The following is a 21,146-nucleotide window of genomic DNA, read 5'->3' on the forward strand; positions in this document are numbered from 1 at the left end:
CAAATTTTGGAAACTACTTGAAAAAATTATTAATTATTATTAAAATATCAGTGAAATTTTCTTTCGATATTAAATTCTTTAATTTAATGAAAATCGTAATTTTACAAAAATTATTATTTCTTCATATATTATCCAATGATAGTATGATTACTTAGTACAACCAATTACTATGAATTGAGTAACATAAATCGACGTTGATTGGATGATACAATGAAATTCAATTCATCTACGAAAGATTTTCTTTTTATAATAGCATTTAAAGTATATATTTTAATTCTATATAGAAAGCATGATACGTACATTTTTTTACAACAAAAAGTACCTAAAAATTATTAAAAATAAAGTATAAAAAAAAATGTTACTAAACCTATATTAATCAACGTATAAGAAAACCTGATTGGAATCTAGGGATAAATGTAATTCATTATAGGACCTGGACCCTTTTGTTCTTCCTTGACGACATAAAGGCTACCATATTTTCTTTGTCTGAATAATTATGTTAATACAGAATTAAAAAGTAACAAAAAAGAAATCATTAAACATTATATAATTTTATATTAAATGAAATATTAGTATAATTTCGTTTATATACTTTATTAATGATATTGAAGAATTTGAATAATTTCAATTATCGTGTATAACATATATATATATAATATATGTTATATATATGTGTGTATGCAATTTATTAAATATTAATAAAAATATATAAATAATAAATATATGCCAATGGTTATAGAACAGTTTCGAAATTTTCTGATAGATAGCACTTCTATTGCAACTAGAAATGGCTTCTAGTACAACTTGTTAATATCACTTGAATTAAATAAGTACAATAAAAATGTAATAAAATGTTATAATTTTCTTAAAATAAAAAGAGACGCATTAATAAATAAATAAAACATAATTATTATTTCGAATAATAAGAGAAATTAGATATTTTTATAGGGTTATTATATTTAACGTATTAACGGTAGCAAATACAAACTGATCGGTAACCATTTGTAAAAATTTTGGGCGTCTGGGTTGGAGACGCAGAGGCGTCGGATATAGTTTCTGTGCACTGTGGACCCCTACTGATTCGCTTCTATTGATTCCGTCGTGTGCATCATTCTGCCGCCGTACCTGTATATTTCTTGATACAGTGATTTATATAATAATAAAATCGTCATTTAATATCGTGTTTTATCAAGATAAATTAAGAAGAAAGTGAAAAGGGTAAGTACTTTATTGATACAGCGGGAAAATAAACTTCAAAATTATTGGCGCGTAAAGTCATGTATTCCGACTCATGTACATATTTGTTTTATTTTCCAGTCTTATTTTAATATCTTGCATTATATTATATATTTCGAAATCCTTTTTAAATCGGATTACGATAATATGTTAAGATAGGTTATCACAACATTTTTTTGACATACAAAGGTACTTTATCATAGTCTTTGTTTTCCTTCGGCTGTTCTTCGATGGACGCGTTGCATATAATGATTATCCTTCGTGTACTTGGATAGAAAAAAAAAAAAAAAAAAAAAAAAAAGAAATTATCAATTTGTGTAAAACGTGTATTACTCGTTGTACAGTAAATATTATGCTTGATATTGATTGCCTCTTTATAGATACATATTTATTTGCATTTGTTGCATGTTTGAAGGTAATTAGATAGTATATATTAACCAAAATAATTGTCTTTATAGTTTTTTTACTTAAGGACAATGAAATGAATCATAATTGAATAATACATGAGCTTATACAATGATATTTTAACAAATATATATATGATTTGTTTGAGTTATATTGATTTTGAACGAATGAAATTTATAAAGTCTTCTCATTTCTTCCATGCTACAAAATAACTTTTTTAGATATAAAATGACTCCGGAGGGCTATACTCGTGTCTACGTTGGTGGACTCAATGAGAGCATCAAAAAAGAAGATCTACAGATGGAGTTTGAAAAATATGGCAAGCTTAACAAGGTTTGGGTGGCCTTCAATCCTCCAGGCTTTGCCTTCATCGAATTTCTGAATATGAATGAAGCAGAATTGGCATGCAATAGTATGAATGGCACAGAAATAATGGGTGTCAAGTTAAAAGTGGAAATTTCACGTGGTAGAGGTCGTGGCGGAGGTAGGGGTGGTATAGGATTCAGAGGTGTTCGTGGTACTACTGGTAGGGATTTCGGTTCTCGGGGTGGTGCTAGTATGGGTTACAGAGGAGGCAGTACATATGGAGATTATGGGGGCAGCTATTATGCAGGCAGGGGTGGTGGAAGTAGAGGTAGAGGACGCTATGGAGAAGATTATATGTCCAATCGTACCGGTGGGTATGTTACTCGAGATGGATATATGCAAGATGCCTACGGTGCTACTAGCGGAGACACTGGCATGGAATACTACACTGGCAAGGATACCAGCACATCGAGGTACCGAAGCCGCTCTCCGGCTGGCCGTGGCAGGTACTAATGATACCCAGTCTTCGTAAAATGATTTTAAGTTGAATCATTATCATCTGCACGAGTTCAATAATGTTTAATTTAAATATTGGGAAGGGAATATATATATATATGGTGAATTCCTTTCGATATTAAGATTTATAGCAAATGTTGCCATAAGTAAATTGCAAATTTACAATGTCACATCTGCATATCTTTCAGGTACAGTCGACTTTAGATTTTTCAATACTTCGTAATTATTTCAAAAGTTTTACTATAGGTAAATAATAAATAGATCAACGTGTAAATCAAGAATCTGTAATCATTAACAAAAAGATATATTCATAATAGGCATTATGAAAAATCTATTTTAAATGATTTTATTTTGTTTTTGTATATTTATGATGTGACAACATATTTTATACTCTATTTTTCTTTTCTTCTTTTTTTCTTTCTTTTTTTTTTCTCTCTCTCTCTCTTTCTCTATCTTGAAAAAATTATTTTACTCGGATTCGTGCAAAATTGTAATGTAGATATTTATAACAAGAATCGAAATTTTTTAATCCTTTTCTACTATAGTTTTTATTTGCGCAAACTCATTGTCAAATGTTAGTAAATTTTTTTATTAAATTTTGATGAAGTGAGCATACATGATCGAAAGCATAAATGCATGAGGAAGAGGCTCTCTGATCGCTAGCTCTGAAAAATTAAGTTATTGCATGCATATATACATATATATATATATATAAATATCTATATATATCTATATATATCGAGAGACTAAAGACTCTTAATCAGTGGGAGTCATACGCCATAAATGGCGAAAATAATGTGACATCCTGTTTTGCACTTCCATGTTCACAGTCATCGTCATCTACGTGAATGCACATAAAAGAACTACGCTGCGTTGCCAATCTGAACTGCGGGCCAATCACCCACCCGCCTCGACGACTACATTTCTATCCAATCTACGCAGCGACGTGTATATAAACAAGAACGACCACTGCAGTTTATGCTGCAAAATATATTTGCATTATATGATCTGATGTGACAGATTGTGGTCGTTGCCACTTTTCTTAATTAACAGTTCATAAGATTCTGTAAAAGTTCTATGCTCGATATGAAACGGGGAGAAAGATAAGACTCTATCTGTCGGCATTTAGAGCCTTAACTCATAAGAGTTATAATTATTTGTGAATTCCAATTTATCTCTTGGCAAAATATGCCCAATTTCTTTATATTTTATAAGGTACATTTTTTACATACACCATGGGTCATAGATTAAATTTGTTTAATAGTTACATCCATGGTACTTATGCAAGTTTAGAAACATATTTGCATTTTTTCTACTTGCCTGAAGGTAGTGAAGAATGGAGATAAATTAAGCTTGTTATAGTAACCATGAATTTTGTATAATTAGATACCGCGTCTCTGCGTGAATACAGTCTTTCCAAACTCTCGTTTTCCAGTATATTGATGGTAATTCTGAGTACAGTCTTCATATATCTAGTTAAAATCTTGCTTATGATCGTGCGTGTAGAAACGTTTTTATATAGGTCCAAAAGGGAAAAAAAAAAAAAAAAAAAAACCTATGCGCAATACAACCAAATGCAAACTGCTGCTCGTATATGGCCTATCGTGCTAATGCACAAAGAAATAGTCCTGGCCCCAAAAAATTTTGATACACAGATAGTGTGTGCAATCAAAACTACGAGATTGTGAGACGATATCGCAGGCTATACTCTATGCTTCTTTCTAGCAATATATGTGCATAAACAGTCCTGCATTTGGAAGCATCTATGAGCGTCTCCTTCTATTTTTTTCGGACTCTGAAAGATAAAATGATAAAATTACGGTAATGTTTTACCTCGACTGTACATGACTTGGAATTGGAAACGTATTAAATGATTTGCGCTCACTACTGCCCGCCACCCTGCCTGCCTGTCTGCCTGTCTGCCTGATTACTCTCTCAGTGTCTATATCCAATGAAAATCTTCTCTCGTTGTTTTCCCTTTAGTTCCTTTCTAAGGAAAATTTCAAAATGAAGTCTGAATCTTTATCAAATTCAGATATCGCAAGTGCCTTTGAATTATAAATATGAGTATAAATCTATCTCAAAGTTTGGTCAGTTACATGACCCTCGTACTCTCTCTTTCTCTCTCTCTCACTCTCTCTCTCTCTCTCTTTCTCTCTCTCTATATATATATATATATTTCTGATTACAAGTTACAAAATATTCCATTTGAAAATTCGATGCTGTCAGTATAGGTATTGTTGAAATTGAATGAAATCAAAAATTTCAAGAATATTTAATATATCAAAGATTCGAGTTATGTTATAATAACTTCCTTTAAGCAAAACCTAAACAATATATATATTTTTTTTTTATCCATAGCGAACATTACATAAAAATGCTTAATCTTTTATTTTACTTTTCTTAAATTATTTTTCTGTTATTCTAAAATATAAAATATGTAATACAAAAAAAAAAAAGAAACCAGTATTTTAGATAAAAAAATTATTTATATTTTATTTTTACAACAACATAATGTTATTAGTTTTTAACAAATTGACATTCTTATATATATATATATACTCATTTTTATTTGATTTCATTTTGTTTATACTTTAAATTGTAGGAGGCAGCTTGCGTATTGGTAGTTATATGTGTGTAGATTTATTTATGAATATGTATAAAATTGAGATTGCACGCACACGTAATAAACACAGATATATATAGGTTTAATTAATTACTTAAAACAGAATAATTTGATATTTGAAATACAACTCATATAAGAGTATATTCTTGATGAAGATTGAAAACTATTGATAGTAATATGTTATGCAATTTTTAACTTGCTGTATATTTTTTTCACTGAAAAACATTTTGTATGAAAAATACTATTTTTGGAAATTCTTGTTACAATTTTACCTTTTTTTTATATCATTATATTCGCGCGCTTTCTCTCTCTCTCTCTTTCTCTCTCTCTCTCTCTCTCTCTCTCTCTCTCTCTCTCTCTTTCTCGCTCTTTCTTACTATAATATTATACAAACCAACACCATTAATTTACATTCAATGCCTTGTTTGATCAATTAGTTTTTATTATTACATATAAAAATATTCTTACACAAGATTATATTATTAGCTTACAAGGATTTATTACAACGTGAAAGACAGAAAAAGTATTGTAGACGTCAAGAACTTATATTCATATATGTGAAATTAATCTTATGAAAGTTAGCCACGTAATATGACATTCAAAGAATATACGTATATAACTAGTGATGGAATCTGAAACACTTCGAATTGCTTTGAATTTATGTCATATATATGGCAACAAATTCGAATCACTTCGAAAATGAATCAAAGCTTTTAAAGGTTTAAAAAATATCAGTAAGTTTTGGAAGCATTATAAGTATTCAATATCTTTCATACTGTTTGATTACTTTTGTTCAAACAATATCATTGATATAAAATATTAGAGCAAGTTCGGAAAGTTTGAATAAATACATTTATTTAAGTTATTTTAAAACTTACAGTAAATAGCACGAATATTGATTTCTTTTTATTAGTCAGGAAATACAATTTTTATCAAAGAAAGTAGATTAAAATATATCTTAAATAAGATCTTATTACTGAATAAGTAACAAAAATGAACGGTTCCCGATATATTGCACACAGAAAGAGACAAAAATCGAATTAGAATAACGAAAATGGTAAAACAAAACTTGAGATGTATGAAGACTTCATTAAGACCTATATAACAATTTTAAATTTCGAATTTTTTGTGTGTATATATATGTATATATATATACATACACATTCGAAGCGCTTTGAAGTGTTTCTAATCCCGTCGCTATGTATAAATGTAGGAAAACAAAAAATATACATATCAAATTATAAAAAAAAGTCTTGAAGGAAAGTATTAAAAAAGAAAAAATTGTTAAGTGAGATGAAATGCATAAAATATAAATAAATTTTCTTTCTCCACTGATTATTAATAACATATCAATACAGTATTGTATTATTTAATAGAAGCTAAGAGAACTGATCTTCTTTCTGTATTTTGAAATAATGCTCTAATAAGTTGTTTTACTTGAATAGCTGTAAATTCTTTTGCAAGAGGACCTTTCCCACTTGCCCATCTAATTTCGATCTCTTTCAATGATGCACCAAGGACTTTAATAAGTTCTAAGAATTTTTTCCATTTTCGTGCATACTGTGCTATCTCCTCAGATTCCTAAAAGTAAAAAAGTGTTCTTGTCAAATTTATACATAATCAGCCCCCGCATATGTTCTTATAATTTCACTTTTACAGGAACAAGTTGATGGAACAACTCTATCTATATCAACTCTTTGATCGCAGAATCACACATGACTACTTAACAGTGTTGTGGTATAATAAACAAGTTAATAAAATAAATTCGAATGAAAATTATCTTTATTATTTTTGAATCCTAGAATATAAATTTGATCACTCGACTTACTGGAAATATCATTGGCGTTCGTGTTGCTACTGTATTGAACATTATCACTAAGTCAGAAGCTATATCAGCAGGTATATCTTCAACGGATGTAACTCTTATTATTAAATCTTCAACCATAGAATTAGCAATGCATCCTGTCAGAAATATCAGCAAAAACGCGAGGTAAGTTAGGCTTTTAAATTTATACTAACTATATTAGCAAACGAAACAAAAAAGAAATTAAGACTTGCCTACAGCTCTGCAATAAATATTGACAGGTAGAACATCTAACCAGACGGTCTTCAACAATTCTAATTGTCTGATACATTGTCTCAATGCACGTTCAGTTGACGAAGGTAATTCAGAAACTTGACCTAGAGCTGCTAAACCTAGTTACATTTACAGTTTCGATTGTTATAAATTGTCTTTAAAAATTATATTATTTACATTGGAGCTGATTACGACTGACCTGACTCTTTGAGGATATCTATAATAATATCTCTCTGGTATCTCATGTGCTCTAGGAAACATTCAGAACCGACATTGCGTAGTATCAGTGTTTGATCAGTAAACGTTAAGTTAAGCTGTTGCAATGATCTGGGCAATTTATCCCTGTATTCATGTGCCAATGTGAGTAGTTGGTGTGCAAGATACATACAGTTGTTGTGGAATAGAGCTAAGAACAGTTGTAATGTCTAGTGACCAATAGATACATTCTAATTTATTTGTCTTGTATTGGAATCCTTTTCATTTGTCCAATTCTTACCGACTTGCTGTGGAATTGTCTCTAAAAATTTTTTGTGATGTTCAGGTACTAGACCTGCATACATTTCAAATACATTTCTACATGTATAAAACAGTCTGACTGCAGAAGCATCTGAACTGTCACATGCCTCATCCAAAATACTTCTTGCAAGATCTAGTATTTCTTTCGCACTTTTGCTATAAAAAGATTCTTTTCAAATTAATTATAAATGACGAATTAATTGACAATTTAATGGAAATTTATAATATTAAATACCTTATTTGACATGATGGTAGTTGAAAAGAAGATTCATTTAAGTATCTGTGAATTGATACGCCTTCACTTTCTAATTCATCATTTGGAAATTTTAATGGAGTCTAAGAATTAATAGCAACAATTTTAGTACATTCGAATCATTAAAGTTTTAGTGAAATTTACCTCTGGTAAGTGTTTAATTGAATCATGAAGATCTTTCTTGATAATATTTTTGGCTTTTACTATTAAATCTTGACATATTTTATCAATAAAAAGTTTGTCAATATTATCAGTGTATTCTTTCAAGAATAAGTTTTCTTCTGTGATAAATCCTATGAAGTTATTATCATTTAAATAATTATATTAATATTACATTCATATAAACTTGAGAAGAGAACTTTTTTTTACCTATTTCTATTAAATAACTTTGAAAGTTATTAGTTTCTTCAACTACTGGTTCAAAATTTTTTAATTCTGTGCTAGAACTAGGAATAGTTCTAGCTATGCAATTCATTGTAAGACTTTCTGCTAATTGTTCTAACATATGTGGCTGCATTTTCATAAGTAAAGTCTGATTATCATCTATTATAACATTAAAATGTTCATGAAGATATCTAAATAATAATTTTAAATTATGCAGGACACTTTTATAAACTGGTATTTGTTTTCTATCAATATATTCAATGGTGAATATATTTTTTTTTGAAACAAAAACTGAACAATGCTCATTGATAATCGGTTGAATTATATGACTCATTATTGTTTCTGAAAATTGATCCAAATGATCAGAAAGTTTGTTGACGTAATGCAAACCACAAATTAAGTCTTCTATGTTTTCAAGTTTATTCTTAATATGAAGTGTAACGACTGTTTCATTCTTATTATTTTCTAAACCAGTCCAACAAATACGCTCATCCCAAAGCAAAGAAGCATGAGATAAAAATGAATCATGTAAATTTTTATATTCCTCTTTAATGGCATTATAAATATCAAGATCTTGTAAATCACTTTCAGGATTGTCCAATAAATTCTGCATTGTGCATAAGCTTTTAGCAGTATCAACGTATCGCTGTTCTTCTTGATATTGTTTTATCAACTTAATGCATTCGTCCAGAGATAATAATTGGTTAGATAAGTGAAGACAAAGATTTGATTCTTTCAACGCTTGTGAAAGATTCTTTAATTCCTTTATGGACCCAGATAATTCTACTTTGATCTAAAAAAATTATATATCACTTAAAACAACATACGTTTAATTGTCTATTTTGTAGTCATAAATCTACCTGATCATCTATTCTTTTTTGTAAATCGTTCATTTCTTTTGTAAGTATTTCAGCTTTAGAAACTAAACGTTGATTTTTTGTTAGTTTTGATGAAAATTCAATATAATTATCATCCATGAAATCTTTGACATCATATTTTAGCTTTGTTATATCCTCCTGTATTTGAGAAATTTTTTCACGAAGATTGAGCTTTTCAACTTGCCCTATTTATATAAAAAGAAAAGAAAAAAAAAAAACATTAAACATAATAGAAATATTCAATTAAATTTGATTCTCTATTATCATAGCAGAAAATTTTGAAAGTTACCTGCTGTAATTAACACATCAGTTAAAAACGATACCATATTGAAAGAGTATTAATATGTTTTGTGTATTGAAATAAAAAATAAATTTTTGTTAATATTGATTTATATATTATACAAATGTTTGCATTAAGATAAAAAAATCAAATATTTTATATAAACTTTGTATAACCTCTTTTATTACCGGTTAAATAAAAATACATCAAGTACATTATTAGGTTATATTGATAAAAAGAAAATTTGTATATGCGCAGTAGCGATTTGTTTCGATTGGTTAATTTTTAAGACAGTAAATTCGAAAATATTTAATATAATTTTATGTATATTGTAATTATTCTTATTATTTATATTCTTTTTTGTATATTTCTGTGACACAAACATTTTATAAGATTCAATCTTTATATTTATATAGATATATTTTTAAATGAGTGCAAAATTATGTGATCGTATTAATTATAAAAGAAATAATAACTAGCAGAGGTTCGTTTTGGCTCGATTTTCGAAATTTTTTTTGCACATTTAATAAAAATGATTAATAATTTAAAATAATATATAGATCGATTAAAATCTATGTAAATTTACTTCTCGTTAAAAATAATTAATAAGTTTAAGAAAATCGAGAATGTCGTTTATCATTACAAATTAAAAAATATCGATAAGCTATCGATTGCAGTGCAGGTTTATCTCGATGTACTTCATTCAAAGTTCCTTCCATTAATCAGTAGCGCGATTTCTAAAGATTGTTGAGCAAGGTCATACTTAACCTTTTAAGTATATTCTGAAATGTCAAACTTAAAAATTGTGTTTGTAGTAACGCAATAAATGCACCCACAAAAAGTAGACATCCGAGCCATAATAAGGCTGTGTAGGGTTAGAAGCAGTTAGCATTTGGAGAAAGGTCAATTGACAAAGAATAAGCACACGATTAAGCATTCATCCTAAAGATGACGATTATGGATTTTTTTGGTTGTGCTTTCTTGGCTTTTGGACCTCCATTAGCCATGTTCACATTTACTATAGCTAATGATCCAATAAAAATTATCATATTAATTGCCAGTGCCTTTTTCTGGCTTATTTCATTACTTTTATCATCTGTGCTTTGGTATGCTGTTGTTCCACTTCAAAATCATCTTGCATTTGGATTAGTATTTTCTGTATTATTCCAAGAAACTTTCAGGTAATAAGATACCAAAAGATTCATTTTTTTTTATTTTTTCTTTCTTTCTTTTTTTATCTCATTTTCGCATATTTTTTATTTTTTCATACAATCGTGAAACTAATTGATTTTATAAATTGTTAGGTACCTTTTATACTGGGTATTACGTAAAGCTGAAAGAGGTTTAGAAAAAGTAACCACAACACACGTAGCTGATAGCAGACATATATTTGCATATGTTTGTGGCCTAGGCTTCGGTTTTATGAGTGGAGCTTTTGCTCTAGTCAATGTATTAGCAGATGCAGTTGGTCCTGGAACCATGGGTATCAGACATGGTACAGAATACTTCTTCATCGTATCAGCATCCACCACTTTGTGCTTCATTTTACTTCATACGTTCTGGGGTGTTATTTTCTTTGCTGCTATTGATAGGCAAAAATGGGGACAAATCGTATGGGTCGTAGGATCACATTTATTTGTCTCCTGCATGACCCTATTAAATGTACAACAATTTTATGCAATCAGTCTTTCATTTGCTTATATTGTATTAGTTATTAATGCGGCTTTTGCCTTTAAGGTCGCAGGTGGAAAGATGCGGAATATAGCTCAGTGTTTTATAAAAAATTAAGAGCTTATGTAACGAGCACTTGGCTAATAAGATATAGATGTAAAGAACAAATATTTCATTTTTTATAAGAATAAAAGTCTGGATATGATACATTTGATTTCTTAATAAATAACTAACAAAACGGCTGTTTACAAAAATGAGTACAAGTCAATGAGAGGAATGGATATGGAATAAAATTTAATTCTTTGATCTCTAGTTACTTATTAGATACTCGAAAAAAAAATGATTAAAAATAAATGAAAGCATCGAGAACCACAATCAAATTGTAAATACACTTCATTGAATTCTTCGAAAATTTCTGTTTTAAGAACTATTTTAGATAATCGGATCTATTTTACTTGGTACGCTCTAGCATTAAGTTTTTTGGTAAAATTGCTAGTCCGTCCCTTAATCCAATGATAATGCTGTAGTTCTTGTTCAAACTGCAGTAGAGCAAAGACAATGTTTTAATTTAAAATCTAGTTATATGATATAGAGTACAGCATATTCATTCAAGAAAACTAATATCTATAATGTGTGTGATTGTATGAATGTATGTTTTGTGTATTTAATATGTATAATATAATGATACAGATTATATTATGCAAAAGTTTAAAAACAAACTATTACTTAAATATGGTATACAAAAGACGCGATATAAATAAGGAATTGTTCATTGATTTTATATATAAGATAATTTGTTAAAAATGCAATTTAGATTATTACTGGATCATGTTATATATCGCATCGTAATGCATTTACGACATGTCATATCTCAGTAGTTTATTAACCCCACTCATATTACATTTCATATATTGTGTGATTCAAATAAAAACCATTTTTGTACAATCACAGGTGCATTGATCTATTCCTTACTACCATCTCGGAAATCAAATAAATGCGTAATGTACATAAAATTCATAAAAATATTAAGATATTTTTTGTATATCACTATCTTCCAGAGAAAAAAGAAAAAAATAAAAAAGAAAAACCAAAGAAAAATAAGAAAAGAAAAAACTTAACATCATTGTTATTTTCATTTTTTTAATTAATAAAATAACAAATCAATTCATTGTATAAAAACCATTTGCCACTGCATATTCAATATTATCTGTCATTCAGAAGTTAGAGATCAAATTGCCATGTATACTTTTTTACTATTAATATCACAACTAGTCCTTGGATGCTTCAATACACAAATGAATAATTATTTAATATATAACGTCTATAATAACTTTTTACATACGAACTAAGTATATGAGAGTATACTTAGATTAATAAGAATTTGGTAGAACCTCTATCTCAATATCGTAAAATTAAGTATTACAAAAATATTGACTTTATAAATACTATACTTTTTGAAGAGCAGCACTCTCAGAATTCTCTATTCTTTTTTATATCATACATAAAAAATATAACAAGTTGATATTCAATATTATCTTATAAAGTCTGTTTAATAAAAAGTTCACTGTATAAACATTAAAAAATAAGTATACTGAAATTTAAAATATGCTACACCATTGCAATTGCTCGAGAGAAGCTGCTTTTAAAAACTTTTCAATTATTAACATTATCTTGCATTTTCAGAAATAGGAATATATTGCATCGAAATCTACGAAATATAATACTTTGTACAATTGCTTAAAATAATATGATCTGTATATTTTGCACCCTGTGAAGTGTAGAACTACAAATGAGTTCTTTTTTGTATTACACGTCTATGAACTACTTGTTAAGGAAGCCATGAGCAATTCCATCTTATTCAAAAAATTTTTTCCTTCCATCTTATCCCATCTAACTTCTTTAAAAGAACCACCTAAATTTTCCCATTTTCTTTCTCGCACTAATTGTCCTGGAAAGAAATCTTTTCTAGGAGAATGTGCAATTGCCACTTGTACTCCTGTTTGGGGTTCACATCTTACAGCTATCATTCTGAAATTAACAAGTACGAACCACATAACAATTGTTATTAGAAATAATTTCAGGAGTATATAAATTATAAATTACCTGTCACCGATTGGCGAAGCTAAAATACAACTACTTGCATTTCCTAAAGGCTCAACTGCACCTAAACCCAGATGAGAACTATTTCCCAAAAGTTGCCATCCCATACATTTTGCTAAAGATTGTACTGCCGTTATTTGATGTTGATATATCTAAAGTAATCGTAGTATTAAATACATTATATCATTAAATCTGTCTCTGTGTGTGAGTGTGTGTATGTGTGGTATAATTCTACATTGATAAGTTGAGATTAATAAGTAATATTAAGAAACTAACCTGACAAAAAATTAAATCTCTTAATTCCTGAGGTTCATAACTCATATGCATTACTCTGCCATCTCTACAGACACATTTAAGTGATTTTTCTCCTACATGAACGATCAACGAAGTACGATATAAACTGTCGTATCCGTGTGTTAATATATTAATTTTGACACATGACTGCGTAGGTGAATTTAATGCCATCCAATGAGATACAATTAAAGGATCCTTAACTTCTTTTGCTATTGTGTCCAGAACATATTCAGTACGTAATCTCATGAAAAAGTGTTGAGCTTGTTGAATGATTTGTTCTAGTAATGTTTGACTCTTTGACATTTCTAGAAGTTCATATCTATCTGCCGCTGTTGGACCAGCCAAACATCGGCGTTTACTAGGTCCAAGAGGACCCGATGAAGGATGAGGAAATGGATGATGAGTATTTTTATGATGTACTTCACGTAGCAACTGATGCAAGGAATGTTCTAATACATGGTCGTGATCAGTTTTGTGAGGTGGAGGGGCGGTTGGTTTTTTGTCATTCCCAGTACTATGACACAATCCTATGATCAGTTGTATTCCTGGAAGCACCTGATGAAAAAATAAATTTTATACTTCCCATAATCGAATTTGTAATTAAATAATTGTAAAGAACATAATAGTTACAGTAGCCATAATTTGATTCCCAACAACCATATGCGGAATTGGTGCACGCAAATGTACAGCCTCTCTTGCCAATTGACTAAATAGTTCTTTACAGAATAAAACATTTTGGGCTGCTTCTAATTTCTGTTGCCAATGCATATCTGCATTGGAACTATGTGCACTACTATTAAGTAAACTAATGTTAGCACTACACAAATCCTCCTGATCTAAAATACATAATGATGATTTTCTAAACGAATATAATCAAAATCATAAAAAAAAAAAAAAAAAAAAAAAATTATTATAGACATATTAAATTAATATTATCTACCTTTCTGACATAATACTTCAATATAAGCTACTCCTTGTAATTCACTAGGTATAGTAACACGCAATGCAGATGCTTTTGAATTGGATGGACCATGAGATTGTCCTGTTGTATTACTACTAGAATTAGGTGAAGCAGGAGGACTACCATTTGGTTTTTCTTCTTCTTCCGCTTTGGTTACTTCAAACATACCTGTCTGAGTATACTTAGAGCCAGCTGCAATTAATTTTTGTCAGAAAAATAATATGTTGAAAAGTAATTATAGATAAAAGTTAAACAGCAAAGAAATTACCTGTTCTATAACTAAGATCTCCAATTATAGAATTGGATACTTTTTTTAAGCGCCAATTTTGTCTTAATCTTAACAATTCAATGTGAAAATCTGGTGTATTCCGATTCCTAGCTAATTCATTTTGACTATTTCGTAGTCTTTCTGCTCCCGTCATGAGAACCGAAGCAGCACCTGCTAATGCTTTTTTTCTAGCATATACTTGTACCATAGGTTTTACTTCAATTGATTCTTGAGGTACAGGATCCAAAACTAAATAATGTTTTTCTTTTGCTATTGTAAGGACATCTGCTAATACACATACCTCTGTTAGAGCATTCCTAAAATGATAAATTCATTGAAATAGAATATTATGTATTATTTGTTATTATAGAAGGAATACCTCAATTTGCTTCGAACACTATCCCATGGCCATAATGAAGATTGAAAAGATGCTGGATCTTTTGCGTCCTCTTCACTTTTATCTCCATTCTCAGGTGGTTCTTTTTTAATTTCCTCTCCATTGGTCTTACTAAAATCTATCTTTTGAGCAATTTTTGCCAAATTTTCCGACAATGTAAGAGGCCTGTAATATTGAAATTAGTCGAGTTAAGGTTAACGTAAACATTTAGATTTTATAACAGCATTCAACGTCATAAATAAAATATTATTTTAAACATAGGTATAATTTATAAATTTATAACATACGCCTGATAAATTTCTTGCCCATCATAAGTGATTTCTTGAATTTGATTTTCTATCGGTGCTTCTACCGAAATGTTCACGGAAAACGCCATTGTTGTTTACATATTTAAAGTTACGACTGAAATTGCGCACATAATATTTATTTAGTATATAAAAAAACTATTATAACATAACATTATTATAACGTTGAATACTTTGGGAATATAATGTAAAAGATGTTTGAACTAATTGCACATAAACATAATAAATGAACAGTACGTTTCATTGTGTTCAACTCTATACCATATAAAATTCGTGGTTATCAAATTTTGGAAACTACTTGAAAAAATTATTAATTATTATTAAAATATCAGTGAAATTTTCTTTCGATATTAAATTCTTTAATTTAATGAAAATCGTAATTTTACAAAAATTATTATTTCTTCATATATTATCCAATGATAGTATGATTTCTTAGTACAACCAATTACTATGAATTGAGTAACATAAATCGACGTTGATTGGATGATACAATGAAATTCAATTCATCTACGAAAGATTTTCTTTTTATAATAGCATTTAAAGTATATATTTTAATTCTATATAGAAAGCATGATACGTACATTTTTTTACAACAAAAAGTACGTAAAAATTATTAAAAATAAAGTATAAAAAAAAATGTTACTAAACCTATATTAACCAACGTATAAGAAAACCTGATTGGAATCTAGGGATAAATGTAATTCATTATAGGACCTGGACCCTTTTGTTCTTCCTTGATGACATAAAGGCTAGCATGTTTTCTTTGTCTGTATAATTATGTAAATACAGAATTAAAGAGTAACCAAAAAAATCGTTAAACATTATATAATTTTATATTAAATGAAATATTAGTATGATTTTGTTTATATACTTTATTAATGATAATAAAGAATTTGAATAATTTGATAATTTAAATTATTAGTATCAAAAATCGAACAATAACAACGAAAATGGTAAAAAAAACTTGAGATGTATGAAGATTTGAAGACATATGTAACAACTTCAAATTTCGAATTTTTTTAATATATATATATATACATACACATTCGAAGCGCTTTGAAGTGTTTCTAATGCTGTCGCAATGTATAAATTTAGGAAAACAAAAAACATACATATCAAATTATAAAAAAAAAGTCTTGAAGGAAAGTATTAAAAAAGAAAAAATTGTTAAGTGAGATGAAATGCATAAAATATAAATAAATTTTCTTTCTCCACTGATTATTAATAACATATCAATACAGTATTGTATTATTTAATAGAAGCTAAGAGAACTGATCTTCTTTCTGTATTTTGAAATAATGCTCTAATAAGTTGTTTTACTTGAATAGCTGTAAATTCTTTTGCAAGAGGACCTTTCCCACTTGCCCATCTAATTTCGATCTCTTTCAATGATGCACCAAGGACTTTAATAAGTTCTAAGAATTTTTTCCATTTTCGTGCATACTGTGCTATCTCCTCAGATTCCTAAAAGCAAAAAAGAAGTGTTCTTGTCAAATTTATACATAACCAGCCTCCGCATATGTTCTTATAATTTCACTTTTACAGGAACAAGTTGATGGAACAACTCTATCTATATCAACTCTTTGATCGCAGAATCACACATGACTACTTAACAGTGTTGTGATATAATAAACAAGTTAATAAAATAAATTCGATGAAAATTATTATCTTTATTATTTTTGAATCCTAGAATTTAAATTTGATCACTCGACTTACTGGAAATATCATTGGCGTTCGTGTTGCTACTGTATTGAACATTATCACTAAGTCAGAAGCTATATCAGCAGGTATATCTTCAACGGATGTAACTCTTATTATTAAATCTTCAATCATAGAATTAGCAATGCATCCTGTCAGAAATATCAGCAAAAACGCGAGGTAAGTTAGGCTTTTAAATTTATACTAACTATATTAGCAAATGCAACAAAAAAGAAATTATCACTTGCCTACAGCTCTGCAATAAATATTGACAGGTAGAACATCTAACCAGACTGTCTTCAACAATTCTAATTGTCTGATACATTGTCTCAATGCACGTTCAGTTGACGAAGGTAATTCAGAAACTTGACCTAGAGCTGCTAAACCTAGTTACATTTACAGTTTCGATTGTTATAAATTGTCTTTAAAAATTATATTATTTACATTGAAGCTGATTACGACCGACCTGACTCTTTGAGGATATCTATAATAATATCTCTCTGGTATCTCATGTGCTCTAGGAAACATTCAGAACCGACATTGCGTAATATCAGTGTTTGATCAGTAAACGTTAAGTTAAGCTGTTGCAATGATCTGGGCAATTTATCCCTGTATTCATGTGCCAATGTGAGTAGTTGGTGTGCAAGATACATACAGTTGTTGTGGAATAGAGCTAAGAACAGTTGTAATGTCTAGTGACCAATAGATACATTCTAATTTATTTGTCTTGTATTGGAATCCTTTTCATTTGGCCAATTCTTACCGACTTGCTGTGGTATTGTTTCCAAAAATTTTTTGTGATGTTCAGGTACTAGACCTGCATACATTTCAAATACATTTCTACATGTATAAAACAGTCTGACTGCAGAAGCATCTGAACTGTCACATGCCTCATCCAAAATACTTCTTGCAAGATCTAGTATTTCTTTCGCACTTTTGCTATAAAAAGATTCTTTTCAAATTAATTATAAATGACGAATTAATTGACAATTTAATGGAAATTTATAATATTAAATACCTTATTTGACATGATGGTAGTTGAAAAGAAGATTCATTTAAGTATCTGTGAATTGATACGCCTTCACTTTCTAATTCATCATTTGGAAATTTTAATGGAGTCTAAGAATTAATAGCAACAATTTTAGTACATTCGAATCATTAAAGTTTTAGTGAAATTTACCTCTGGTATGTGTTTAATTGAATCATGAAGATCTTTCTTGATAATATTTTTGGCTTTTACCATTAAATCTTGACATATTTTATCAATAAAAAGTTTGTCAATATTATCAGTGTATTCTTTCAAGAATAAGTTTTCTTCTGTGATAAATCCTATGAAGTTATTATCATTTAAATAATTATATTAATATTACATTCATATAAACTTGAGAAGAGAACTTTTTTTTACCTATTTCTATTAAATAACTTTGAAAGTTATTAGTTTCTTCAACTACTGGTTCAAAATTTTTTAATTCTGTGCTAGAACTAGGAATAGTTCTAGCTATGCAATTCATTGTAAGACTTTCTGCTAATTGTTCTAACATATGTGGCTGCATTTTCATAAGTAAAGTCTGATTATCATCTATTATAACATTAAAATGTTCATGAAGATATCTAAATAATAATTTTAAATTATGCAGGACACTTTTATAAACTGGTATTTGTTTTCTATCAATATATTCAATGGTGAATATATTTTCTTTTGAAACAAAAACTGAACAATGCTCATTGATAATCGGTTGAATTATATGACTCATTATTGTTTCTGAAAATTGATCCAGATGATCAGAAAGTTTGTTGACGTAATGCAAACCACAAATTAAGTCTTCTATGTTCTCAAGTTTATTCTTAATATGAAGTGTAACGACTGTTTCATTCTTATTATTTTCTAAACCAGTCCAACAAATACGCTCATCCCAAAGCAAAGAAGCATGAGATAAAAATGAATCATGTAAATTTTTATATTCCTCTTTAATGGCATTATAAATATCAAGATCTTGTAAATCACTTTCAGGATTGTCCAATAAATTCTGCATTGTGCATAAGCTTTTAGCAGTATCAACGTATCGCTGTTCTTCTTGATATTGTTTTATCAACTTAATGCATTCGTCCAGAGATAATAATTGGTTAGATAAGTGAAGACAAAGATTTGATTCTTTCAACGCTTGTGAAAGATTCTTTAATTCTTTTATGGACCCAGATAATTCTACTTTGATCTAAAAAAATTATATATCACTTAAAACAACATACGTTTAATTGTCTATTTTGTAGTCATAAATCTACCTGATCATCTATTCTTTTTTGTAAATCGTTCATTTCTTTTGTAAGTATTTCAGCTTTAGAAACTAAACGTTGATTTTTTGTTAGTTTTGATGAAAATTCAATATAATTATCATCCATGAAATCTTTGACATCATATTTTAGCTTTGTTATATCCTCCTGTATTTGAGAAATTTTTTCACGAAGATTGAGCTTTTCAACTTGCCCTATTTATATAAAAAGAAAAGAAAAAAAAAAAACATTAAACATAATAGAAATATTCAATTAAATTTGATTCTCTATTATCATAGCAGAAAATTTTGAAAGTTACCTGCTGTAATTAACACATCAGTTAAAAACGATACCATATTGAAAGAGTATTAATATGTTTTGTGTATTGAAATAAAAAATAAATTTTTGTTAATATTGATTTATATATTATACAAATGTTTGCATTAAGATAAAAAAATCAAATATTTTATATAAACTTTGTATAACCTCTTTTATTACCGGTTAAATAAAAATACATCCAGTATATTATTAGGTTATATTGATAAAAAGAAAATTTGTATATGCGCAGTAGCGATTTGTTTCGATTGGTTAAATTTTAAGGCGGTAAATTCGAAAATATTTTGTATAATTTTAAGTACATTGTAATTATTCTTATTATTTATATTTTTTTTGTATATTTCTGTGACACACACATTATATAAGATTCAATCTTTATATTTATATAGATATATTTTTAAATGAGTGCAAAATTATGTGATCATATTAATTAATAATGTCGAAATGTGCTCATGAAAACATATCTATGAAATGAGTATAAGAATTTCGAAAAAGCAAGTTCGATATAACAAGACAGTAGATGATGATTTAGCAACGCAACCTACATTGTGTGACTAATTGTACGATTCATCTTTAGTTTACTTAATAAACGATGATAAGCCGATAATGCTATCAGTATGGCTAACTCTATCTCTTGGTATCTATTTCATTTTGTAATAAGATTAATTCGAAACTCCTTTATGTCTTAGAGAGATAAATCATTATAGTATTATGCAATTGTTGGTCGAAGAAAGAATGAAAAAAGGAAAAAATGAAAAGAAATAAATAAATAAAAGATCACATATAATCATAAAGAAAAAAAATAATAATAATTCATCGAATATATTAATCCAAACGAACTCTTACAATTCTAACCTAATTTTCGCTATCAGTTAACTAATCATTAATAGTACGATGTTACTTTATAAATTTTCTTTTAACATCATTTGAATTTTCTAAAACGTTCGTTTTCCTTAAGAATATCCTTCTGAGAAGTCAAGAATGCCATGACGACGATCGAGTTGGATTAATGGTGTTGGTGGGGGGAATAAACTCACCTGTTTTACAACCTGTGTGACGTATGTGGTTGGGGGTCACGTGACAGGCGCGTTTACCTTCGAGTAGAATAGTAGGCGGTGTGTTGGTTGCGAGTAGTACCGATCCTCCGTTCGGTGACTCGTTCGGAGGTAGCCTCGTGAAATAGAGTGAAGTAACAAGAAGAGTTGTGAAGAGAAGAGAAAAGAAGAGAAGAGAAGAAGAAGAAGAAGAAGAAGAAGAAGAAGGAGTTAGTAGTAGCGTCGAAGCGCTGCCAGTCGAGCGGTCAAACCGCACCCAACGTGACGCCACGCCAGGTGGCTATCGCGAACGTCCACCCTGGTCTTTTGGAAGAAA

The 21,146-nt window shown here is 28.9% G+C and overlaps 5 protein-coding genes and 1 long non-coding RNA gene across 8 annotated transcripts; 3 read left to right on the forward strand and 3 right to left on the reverse strand.

Annotated features, from left to right (window-relative positions):
• The first annotated feature begins 1,016 nt into the window (after positions 1-1,016).
• Positions 1,017-6,911, forward strand: LOC124422347 (RNA-binding protein Rsf1). 2 transcript variants are annotated; one of them, XM_046958687.1, is made up of 3 exons: positions 1,017-1,218; positions 1,863-2,453; positions 6,749-6,911. In XM_046958687.1, the coding sequence occupies exons 2-3, from the start codon at positions 1,870-1,872 to the stop codon at positions 6,882-6,884; spliced, it is 720 nt and encodes a 239-aa protein (XP_046814643.1). In that variant the 5' UTR covers positions 1,017-1,218; positions 1,863-1,869; the 3' UTR covers positions 6,885-6,911. The 2 variants fall into 2 exon arrangements, with proteins under 2 accessions (XP_046814643.1, XP_046814644.1); XM_046958688.1 differs by lacking the exon at positions 6,749-6,911 and adding an exon at positions 3,294-4,347 and having other exon boundaries at positions 1,031-1,218.
• LOC124422343 (centromere/kinetochore protein zw10 homolog) lies at positions 3,940-9,708 on the reverse strand. Its single transcript, XM_046958683.1, has 10 exons — positions 9,487-9,708; positions 9,180-9,382; positions 8,305-9,112; positions 8,080-8,228; positions 7,918-8,018; positions 7,663-7,838; positions 7,366-7,572; positions 7,148-7,285; positions 6,918-7,051; positions 3,940-6,670 (listed from the first exon to the last, which is right to left on the reverse strand). Exons 1-10 carry the CDS (start codon positions 9,521-9,523, stop codon positions 6,455-6,457), a joined length of 2,169 nt encoding a protein of 722 aa, XP_046814639.1. The 5' UTR covers positions 9,524-9,708; the 3' UTR covers positions 3,940-6,454.
• LOC124422351 lies at positions 6,939-7,349 on the forward strand. Its single transcript, XR_006941850.1, has 2 exons — positions 6,939-7,079; positions 7,175-7,349. It is a non-coding gene; the product is annotated as an uncharacterized LOC124422351 (long non-coding RNA).
• A 427-nt stretch (positions 9,709-10,135) lies between the features above and the next one.
• On the forward strand, positions 10,136-11,355 carry LOC124422350 (gamma-secretase subunit Aph-1-like). The gene is made up of 2 exons (XM_046958690.1): positions 10,136-10,658; positions 10,782-11,355. The coding sequence occupies exons 1-2, from the start codon at positions 10,426-10,428 to the stop codon at positions 11,263-11,265; spliced, it is 717 nt and encodes a 238-aa protein (XP_046814646.1). The 5' UTR covers positions 10,136-10,425; the 3' UTR covers positions 11,266-11,355.
• Positions 11,356-12,001: 646 nt separating this feature from the next.
• Positions 12,002-15,708, reverse strand: LOC124422344 (mediator of RNA polymerase II transcription subunit 17-like). The gene is made up of 8 exons (XM_046958684.1): positions 15,456-15,708; positions 15,151-15,333; positions 14,772-15,088; positions 14,483-14,695; positions 14,173-14,378; positions 13,525-14,097; positions 13,252-13,400; positions 12,002-13,176 (listed from the first exon to the last, which is right to left on the reverse strand). The coding sequence occupies exons 1-8, from the start codon at positions 15,542-15,544 to the stop codon at positions 12,963-12,965; spliced, it is 1,944 nt and encodes a 647-aa protein (XP_046814640.1). The 5' UTR covers positions 15,545-15,708; the 3' UTR covers positions 12,002-12,962.
• Positions 15,709-16,664: 956 nt separating this feature from the next.
• LOC124433156 (centromere/kinetochore protein zw10 homolog) lies at positions 16,665-20,943 on the reverse strand. 2 transcript variants are annotated; one of them, XM_046982841.1, is made up of 10 exons: positions 20,813-20,943; positions 19,452-19,654; positions 18,577-19,384; positions 18,352-18,500; positions 18,190-18,290; positions 17,935-18,110; positions 17,638-17,844; positions 17,420-17,557; positions 17,190-17,323; positions 16,665-16,937 (listed from the first exon to the last, which is right to left on the reverse strand). In XM_046982841.1, exons 2-10 carry the CDS (start codon positions 19,566-19,568, stop codon positions 16,722-16,724), a joined length of 2,046 nt encoding a protein of 681 aa, XP_046838797.1. In that variant the 5' UTR covers positions 19,569-19,654; positions 20,813-20,943; the 3' UTR covers positions 16,665-16,721. The 2 variants fall into 2 exon arrangements, with proteins under 2 accessions (XP_046838797.1, XP_046838796.1); XM_046982840.1 differs by lacking the exon at positions 20,813-20,943 and adding an exon at positions 19,759-19,960.
• Between the last annotated feature and the right edge of the window lie 203 nt (positions 20,944-21,146).

This window comes from Vespa crabro, chromosome 2 (genome assembly GCF_910589235.1).
Source record: "Vespa crabro chromosome 2, iyVesCrab1.2, whole genome shotgun sequence".
Lineage (NCBI taxonomy): Eukaryota > Metazoa > Arthropoda > Insecta > Hymenoptera > Vespidae > Vespa > Vespa crabro.

Coding starts and splice junctions, on each gene's coding strand:
- LOC124422343 (XM_046958683.1), bottom strand. CDS start 9,523: ATGGTATCGTTTTTAACTGATGTGTTAATTACAGCAG. Junction 9,113..9,179: donor AAAAAAGAATAGATGATCAG/GTAGATTTATGA, acceptor TAATTTTTTTAG/ATCAAAGTAGAATTATCTGG. Junction 8,229..8,304: donor AAGTTATTTAATAGAAATAG/GTAAAAAAAAGT, acceptor ATAACTTCATAG/GATTTATCACAGAAGAAAAC.
- LOC124422350 (XM_046958690.1), top strand. CDS start 10,426: ATGACGATTATGGATTTTTTTGGTTGTGCTTTCTTGGCTTTTGGACCT. Junction 10,659..10,781: donor TTATTCCAAGAAACTTTCAG/GTAATAAGATAC, acceptor ATAAATTGTTAG/GTACCTTTTATACTGGGTAT.
- LOC124422347 (XM_046958687.1), top strand. CDS start 1,870: ATGACTCCGGAGGGCTATACTCGTGTCTACGTTGGTGGACTCAATGAG. Junction 2,454..6,748: donor TCTCCGGCTGGCCGTGGCAG/GTACTAATGATA, acceptor TCACTTTTACAG/GAACAAGTTGATGGAACAAC.
- LOC124433156 (XM_046982840.1), bottom strand. CDS start 19,795: ATGGTATCGTTTTTAACTGATGTGTTAATTACAGCAG. Junction 18,501..18,576: donor AAGTTATTTAATAGAAATAG/GTAAAAAAAAGT, acceptor ATAACTTCATAG/GATTTATCACAGAAGAAAAC. Junction 18,111..18,189: donor CTACCATCATGTCAAATAAG/GTATTTAATATT, acceptor ATCTTTTTATAG/CAAAAGTGCGAAAGAAATAC.
- LOC124422344 (XM_046958684.1), bottom strand. CDS start 15,544: ATGGCGTTTTCCGTGAACATTTCGGTAGAAGCACCGATAGAAAATCAA. Junction 14,696..14,771: donor AGATCTTAGTTATAGAACAG/GTAATTTCTTTG, acceptor AATTAATTGCAG/CTGGCTCTAAGTATACTCAG. Junction 13,401..13,524: donor GAGATTTAATTTTTTGTCAG/GTTAGTTTCTTA, acceptor CGATTACTTTAG/ATATATCAACATCAAATAAC.